General features: G+C 39.6%; 1 protein-coding gene across 1 annotated transcript; it reads right to left on the reverse strand.

Moving 5' to 3' along the window:
- Positions 1-742: 742 nt before the first annotated feature.
- LOC120077408 lies at positions 743-4,657 on the reverse strand. The gene is made up of 6 exons (XM_039031291.1): positions 4,512-4,657; positions 3,405-4,400; positions 2,723-3,067; positions 1,748-1,913; positions 1,188-1,391; positions 743-877 (listed from the first exon to the last, which is right to left on the reverse strand). The coding sequence occupies exons 1-6, from the start codon at positions 4,655-4,657 to the stop codon at positions 743-745; spliced, it is 1,992 nt and encodes a 663-aa protein (XP_038887219.1).
- Between the last annotated feature and the right edge of the window lie 4,383 nt (positions 4,658-9,040).

The following is a 9,040-nucleotide window of genomic DNA, read 5'->3' on the forward strand; positions in this document are numbered from 1 at the left end:
TTATACACATCTAGATGTGTATAAGAGACAGGCACTTCATCAAGCTTGGGTGACCAATCCTTCCTGGAGGTACTGACTACCTTCTCCAAGATAGTTTTGATCTCTCTGTTAAAAATCTCTGCCTGCCCATTAGTTTGTGGGTGATAAGCGGTTGTAACTCTATGGCTGACGTTAAATTTAGTCAACAGGTTGGTGATTATGCGGTTGATGAAATGTGAGCCTTCATCGCTGATTAAAGCTCGGGGCGTCCCATATCGGGCAAAGATATTCTTCTTGAGAAATTTCGCCACCGTGGTCGCATCGTTCTTAGCACATGCGACGGCCTCAACCCACTTCGATACATAGTCAATCGCGACTATGATGTATTGATGACCTTCTGATGGTGGAAATGGGCCCATAAGGTCGATTCCCCACACATCAAATAATTCAATCTCCATGATTGACGTCAAAGGCATTTCATTTCTTCTAGACATGTTCCCCTTCTCTGGCATCTATCGCACTGCATAACATGAGCATGGGCATCTTTAAATAGTGTTGGCCAGAAATAGCCACTCTGTAGGATCTTTGCGGCAGTCCGCTGCCCTCTAAAATGTCCTCCATAAGGGGACTCATGACAAAGCTCCAGAATGTGCTTGACTTCATGCTCAGGAACGCATCGACGCAAAATGTGATCAAATCTAAGTCGATACAAGAAGGGATCATCCCAGAAATAAAACTTGACGTCATGTCTCAACTTCTTCTTCTACTGGTAAGTATAGTCTTCTGGTACTTGGCTGCAAACGATGAAGTTTACAATGTCCGCATACCATTGAACATTAATACCTACCAACATCAGTAACTCATCAGGGAATCTTTCTTCAATGTCTTTTTCTTTCTCCTAAACCTCGTAATTCCAATCTTGACAGATGATCAGTGACTTGGTTCTCGGTTCCTTTCCGGTCCTTGATTTCTAGGTCAAATTCTTGCAGGAGTAACACCCATCGTATCAGTCTTGGTTTCGCATCCTTCTTAGTCAAAAGATATTTGATCGCAGAATGATCAGTATACACCACAACGTTTGTTCCGATTAAGTACTATCGAAATTTCTCCAGTGCAAATACCACCGCGAGCATTTCTTTTTCCGTGGTTGTATAATTCTCTTGCGCATCATTCAATGTTTTGCTAGCATAATAGATAGGATGCAATACCTTGTCCTTGCGCTGACTCAAAACTGTGCCCACTGCATATCCACTGGCATCACACATCAATGCAAACGGTGGCGTCCAATTCGGCGTAATCAGAATGGGTGCAGTGATGAGTGCATCTTTCAATGTGTGGAATGCTTCAGTGTACGCATCAACAAAGTCATATTCATGACCAGCCTCAAGAAGCACACTTAGGGGCCTTGCGATCTAAGAGAAGTTGCGAATAAATCTTTGATAAAACCCCACATGTCTCAGAAAACTCGTAAGCGTTTTCACGTTGACTTGTGGTGGTAGCTTGGAAATTATGTCGATTTTCGCCTGATCGACTTCCAATCCTGCCTTCCATATTTTGTGACCTAGCACAATTCCTTCTTCAACCATAAAGTGGCATTTCTCCCAGTTCAGAACAAGATTAGATTCCACACATCTCTTCAAGACTTTCTTAAGATTAGATAAACAGGAGTCATAAGTATTGTCGAAAACTGAAAAATCATCCATAAATACCTCGACTGACATCTCTAAGAAATCTAAAAATATCGCCATCATACATCGTCGAAAAGTACCTGGTGCATTGTAGAGTCCAAACGGCATACGATGGAATGCAAACGTGCCAAATGGGCACGTGAAGGTTGTCTTATCTTGATCCTCCAGCGCAATTGCAATTTGGTTTTACCCTGAGTATCCGTCAAGAAATTAGAAGAATTCATTCCCAGCAAGTCGGTCCAACATCTGATCAATAAATAAGAATGGAAAGTGGTCCTTTTTAGTGGTCAGATTTAATTTGCGGTAATCCATACAGATTCTCCACCCTGTAGTTGTCCTTGTGGGAATTAACTCATTCTTACTGTTGATGACGACTGTCATTCCCCCTTTCTTCAGAACGCACTGCATTGGGCTCACCCAACTGCTATCTGATATAGGGTAAATGACATCTGCATCCAGCCACTTCACTATTTCTTTCTTTATAACCTCCCTCATGCATGGTTCAAACGAGTTGCCTCTCTATAGATCCCATTTTCCCTTCCTCAAGACGAATCTAATGCATGCAATACGAAGGAATGATCCCCCGAATATCCGCCAAGGTCCATCCCAAGGCTTTTGCATTATTTTTCAGGATCTGGATAAGTGCATCCTTCTTCTCTTTACTCAGGGAGGCAGATATAATAACTGGTAACGTGTTATTGCCTCCTAAATAAGCATATCTAAGGTGCACAGGCAACGACTTTAACTCTAGCATGGGTGGTTCTTCTAAGGATGGCTTAGTGTGTTGTGTTGTTCGTTCAGATAACTTGATTGTTTCAAAATCTAACTCAATTTGAATTGCGACGCAATTCTCCTCCCACATTTTGCCGATTCCAAAATCTTCTTCCTCCAACTCTTCTAGGGGTTCGTACCAAGGTTCTTCCTACAATTCCTCGTCATATTGACAATTATCCATATCACTCGGGTATTTAAACACATTGAGAACGTTGAATTTAACTTGCTGATCGTCTACCCTGATGGTAAGTTCTCCCTTCTGTACATCGATCAGGGCTCACCCTGTTGCAAGAAATGAGTGACCCAAGATGATAGGCACCTCTCTGTCAGCTTCATAATCTAATATGATAAAGTCAACAAGGAAGATGAACTTATCTACTTGCAGGAGTACATCCTCTATCTTGCCCTCGGGATGCATTATCGATCTATTGGCCAACTGCAATGTAATTGTGGTTGGTCTTGCATTGCCGATATTTAGCTTCTTGAAGATCGACAAGGGCATTAAGTTTATACTTGCCCCTAAATCACACAGTGCATTTCCGACCTTCTTCCCTCCTATTGAGCAGAGCAATGTGAAACTCCCAGGATCTTTCATTTTGGTGGGGATGTTGTTTTGAAACAGCGCACTGCATTCATATGTTAACGTAACAGTTTCATTTTCCCCGATCTTTCTTTTGTTAGCAAGTATATCCTTGAGGAATTTCACATAGCTCGACATCTGTTCCAGAGATTCTATTAAGGGAATATTGATGTGTAGTTGTCGGAGAACATCCAGGAACCTCTGAAATTGCTTACTTTCATCTTTCTTCTTCAGTCTGGACGGGAAAGGTGGATGATCCTATCGTACTTCCTGTTCAATTGGTTGTTCATTGAGGTCCTGTGCTTGCTGTGTTTTAGTAACTGGAGGTTGCGTTGATTTTGAATTCAAGTCTTGTTGAGATTCTCCCTTGTAGATGTACTTACTTCTGAATTGGTGATTCTGTCATTAATGGTTGACTGGTCATCGTGGTGGTTAAATCTACTGGTCTTGACATTGAATCTGGTACAGGTGGCACGGGGACTGTTGTTTTACCACTTCTCAATGTCACTGCTTGACATTGTTCTTTATCACGTGGCTCCGATACTCCCGAACTACTGGGCAGCATACCATGTGTTTTATTCTTAAGTTCAATCGCAAGTTGTTCAACCTGCTCCTCTAGCACTCTAAGGGAAGAAGCATGTGATTGCCTAATTGCCTCGCTATTCTCGATATAATGTTTCAACAATGTTTCCAGAGAAGAGGTACTGTAAGAGCTGTCCGAAAAGAATGGTTGGTCATAGGGTTGTATAATTTGAAAATTACCTGAGCTGTGATCCTGATTAATGAAGACCGGAGGATTGCCTCGATTCCCTTGATAATTGTTCTGATGATCACTTTGGCTCCCCTGGTTGTGATTCTCGTCCCAACTGAAAGTTAGGTGATTCTGCCAACCAGGGTTGTAGGTGTTGCCGAACGGATCATTGTAGATAGAGTATACGAATTGCTGATTCCACGGGTAGACTTCCGCTAAATGTCCCTCTCCACATTGAACGCAATTCATTGCGGCCACGTGTGTCAACGCATTGACTTGCGCTGATTCATGAGAGAGATGTCTTTGCTGATTAGCCATAGTTTGAAGGAGCGAGGTCATTGTGGTCATCTGGTCTATCAGGGTGTTCATTGTATCAGTTGGTACAACAACACCTTCTGCTCTTTCTTGCTCTAAACCTCTTTCCTCAAGCCCAGTATCTAACCATTCATCTGAATTTCGCGAAATGCAATCTAAGATGCTCTTTGCTTCCGTATACGACCTGTCCATCAATCCTTCTCCTGCGGAGGCATCAACAACTACTTGCGTTGGTTGATCCAAGCCATTGTAAAAAGTCTCCATCAGAATGCAATCGGGAATCCCGATATACGAACAACTCTTCACTAATTGTCTGAATCGCACCCAGGCGGTGCTCAAAGTTTCATAACCCTTCTATTCGAAATTCAACACATCCCTCTGTCTCCTTGCGTTGACGGCTGGAGGGAAAAATCTATTCATAAACCTTTCAACCAACTGATCCCATGCATTAATCTCATCTGGCTCTAACGACTGAGCCCTCCTCTTTGCTTCATCCCGCAGTGTATACGAGAAAAGATATAATCTAAGTCCTTCTAGAGTCACACCAGGTATGGAGAATGCACTACACATGTCTACAAAGCTAGTCAAATGAACATGCGGGTTTTCTCCTTGTAAACCTCCGAATTGTCCCGCATTCTAAATCCTTTCAAGCATAATTGGTCTCATCTCAAAACTTACATTCTCCACAATCGTGGGTCTTAAAATTCCAGGCGAGAAGTTATAGAAATTCAATGCCGCATAGTTTCTTATTGAAATGTTGCGATCAGCGACAAAAAAACCAGGATCTTGCGCTGGCCAGTTCACCTCTTGATTCTCTACGAGTGCTTCGTTCTTATTTGCCATATTTCTTCTCAACTTAAGTCGGCCCTGATGTGCTCTTGCACAAAAAATATACCTGATCTCTGGGTCAGCTTAGAATTTCTAGATCACTCCAGTACTCATAAACCATCAGACTGCTCTCCGTGATAAACAGCCAGTACAAAGAGTTCTGTCCTGCAAAATATCACAAACGTACTCAACACTAACCGTTACCAATCCCCGGCAACAACGCCATAAACTTGTTAACTTGAAATTGGTCGAATGCTGTGCATGCATGATGATGTGCTACTAACTCATGTTGCCATAAACTTGTAATGCTAAATGTATTCTTATGCTATGTTATTGATCATGCACATTTTATGCGATACTACTTCTAGATATATGTGTTGTTAATTATGTACTTGTAGTATTCTATGAAGTAATTGTTGTCACAAGTTTCCTTGCGCTGAAACCAAGTATAATTCCAACGCAAGTTTCGCAGAGTAATCCGAGGTCGAACACAGGGATTGTTTTTGTTAGTGTGTTACTTTTATGATACATGTGACCGGTTTTTACAATTAATAAGAATTGGGTTTGTACATGAATTTAAAATTGTGGTAAAATAACATTGTGTTAATAAACTAAATTACGATGAAAATAAACCTAAGCTAATGTGATACAAAATACAAGATACATGATATACATGATACTGAGTTCAAGACTGACTGTGAAGTTTATACAAAGGATCGTGATATGCGATGACAAGTCTTTATGGATGAATCAAAAGGGGAAAGAATAATTAGTACAAACGTCGCAAGTTTGTTAATTGCGTTAAAGATGTAACTAAGGTTCCGCTTTCCCTTGGCGTATACCTCTCAGTGATTGGCCGCGTTCCCATATCTCTATGGTGAAACAGGGATGAACATAGTGAACACAAGGTTGCTTCCATCTTTGGAAGTACTTTTCGCTTTAGTTAACACATTCTTCCAACCCTCTCTCGATAGGCGGAATAGCATCTTCACTTCTGCTCTCACAGGTGAAGATGCCATCTAGCATGTCTTGACTAAACTTAATTATTTCCTTAACCCAATTAATTTATGTTTAATTCTTGCTAATTACCCAGGGACTAAGAAAACGTCATGGAGAAAATGAATTATGGGTGAACGGAAATAGATAGAGAAATGATAATGGAAATGATCATAACATTCAATACTAAGATTAACCGTCTGATACATGGTATGAATGATAGACTATAAAGATGAATACAAGTGATGATAAAGAGATAGAAACAAATACAGAAGAGTGTTAACGTCTTGACACAGATCTGGACGATGGTCTTGCTTGCCGACGTATGGAATGATGAACAGAAAGCTTCCCTCTCAGACTTGCTCGTCTGATAGAGGTAACCTTCGTACAGAGCTTCGACGGCGGGGATCGGAAGGATTTTTTGCCCTGAGACTCACCTCTCGGCCTTGTCTCTTAATTCTTCCCGGATCTACTCTGATTAGTCGTTCAACCAGTCTCTCTCTCAGATCAGTATATATACACTTTTCTCTGTATTCAAGCATACCTCTCAGTGATTTTTCAGAGGCTATTTATAGGTGAAGCTTGACTCTTTGCATTGTGGTCCCCACTTTATTGTTAAGGCAGATCATGAAATGGTGGAGTGAATATTTCTTCTATTATGCAATCAATCCCGTCCGAAATGTACAACGGTCAGCTGTACAAGCGTCAGAATCCTCCGCAACTACGTTGCTCTTCACATCTTTGATCGTTTTCCGGCATGCGGTATTATTTTTTATTATCGCATGTGGTTTAATCTGCGTTGATCGCTTAGCTCTTGATCGATTTCTGCATGCGCCGTCATTGCATTGATCGTCTCTTCATTATTGAATGACGGGCGCAATGCGACATAGATGCATTGTTTCGTTTATCTTTGAGCTATGAACGCATGTGGTGACTTGATTTCCTGTAAAAAAGACTTGAAACATTCTTTTCTACCATCGTAATGGTGTCAATGGGTGTATTGACGACAATTTATAATTCTTGCATTTCTTAGCCAATTTCTATATAATCGACGCAACTTTCATTTCTTTTGGCCACAATATCTAAATAAAACAGTATAAATAACTTGTATTTCTACAAGTTATCAATTAGGTATGTTTGCCAAAATATGAACTCGGGCCTTCGAATTAGCCTTCATCCACACCTCATATGCATTACAAACATTTCGTGGTGCATCAGGGGTTGGGACTTAAGGACAATCCTAAAAATTGACAATTTCGTGGTCATTTACCACGAAAAATGTTGTAATAGATTCTTTCCACGTCATGTAATTAAAACCGGTCAAAGTAGAAAAGGCAACTAATGGAAAATCAATCATTGACATTTTGCTGAACGAACAAACATATTGATCTACGTTAGATTTTAGCATAACTCTTTAAAATAAATCCAATCAAGTTTAGCATAATCTAAATGAACCCCATATTACATCTAGTTTGCAATGACGCTTCAGTGATTTAGCCAAAAATCCACCGTAGGGTAGTTAATTTCTCCCTTCACTGAATTGAGAAACTCTCAACTAATCATTACACCAGAATAACTCTTATTCCTATAACGATCAATCATCATTGATTTAGTCAAGAAATCATTTACTTGCTTAACAATTTCCTGTAAGTGTGACCCTTCATTTTAGATCCTAGAGTTCCGCTTCAATTAGCCAATTGAAGGGAAAAACCGATTGGGGCAAAAACTAAAGCAACTCTATCCATTTATGGAGTTCGTCTTGACGTTGACCAACTGCACAAACCATCCGAAGAGGGACGCTCCCAGGGTGCCTCAAGGCCGTGCAAGAAGGTCTCACAGTGCAAACGAATGAAAAAGACCGCAGGACATATTGACACACATCCTTCTCCAAGTTACTATAAATACTCTCTCCATTCACCTTGATATTGACCCATACAAACACCATCGAAGGGAGATGCTCCCAGGGTGCCACGAGGCCAAGCATGAATCTCACGGTGTGAATATTAAGGGAGAAACATGACTGAAAAAATGACATATCATATATATCTTTTCCTCCCACTGACCCATGCACAACCATTTGAAAGGGGATGTTCCCAGGGCGCCTCAAGACCGTGCAAGAAGGTCTCACGATGCATACCAATGAAAAAGACCGCAGGACATATTAACACACATCCTTCTCCCAATTACATAAATACTCTCTCCATTCACCTTGATACTGACCCATGCAAACACCATTTGAAGAGGGATGCTCCCAGGGTGCCACGAGGCCAAGCATGAATCTCACGGTGTGAATATTAAGGGAGAAATGTGACTGAAAAAATTATATATCATATATATCTTTTCCTCCCACTGGGTATTTTAACAACCTAGGATTTAATTTACTTAGGAAAAATACGGCTAATTAGTTTTACTAAGTGATTGTTTAAGTTTGTCCAAAAGTAACATTTGCTTTGGTAAGTTAAACAATTTTGATTAACATTCATTAAATACTTTAACAAATATTAATCAACAATTGCATGCTTGTAGCAAATCTATCTAATTCACCTTTCCAGATATGTTCTCAGGTAGGGGTGTTCCATTTCCGTCAGCTTAAATACCCCAGCCTAGCCAACCTTAGACAAAAGGTCTCTTATAGATATATTTGCTACAAATTTAATCTTTTATTAAAATCAACTTAATCCTATTAAATCCATTTAAAAGATTAACCTAATTTCTAATCTCATTAGAAATTTGTGAGCTTAGGTCTATCTCAATCATATTTTAAAACTATTTTTAAAATGATTTTACCTAAGTTTGCATGTAACTCTTGGTTATTTATTTTAATTTCTAACTTCATTTATTTATAACTCTTATAAAGTAAATGAAACAAATTAAAACTGACATTGCAAGTAAGACATACATGAGTTATTTATAACAATTATAAATTAACCTAAGGTTTCGTCATGCTTCATGCAATGTTCATTCATTACTAATATATAACTTTTATATAAACAAGTAATGAACTTAGAAGAGCATACATTCCATGCCAACATACAACCTTATATTATAACATTTATAATAAATGATGCATAAATATTCTATAATGCATGCATACATATAGTATAACTCTTATTTTATATGATGCATGAG

Source organism: Benincasa hispida, chromosome 5 (assembly GCF_009727055.1).
Source record: "Benincasa hispida cultivar B227 chromosome 5, ASM972705v1, whole genome shotgun sequence".
Lineage (NCBI taxonomy): Eukaryota > Viridiplantae > Streptophyta > Magnoliopsida > Cucurbitales > Cucurbitaceae > Benincasa > Benincasa hispida.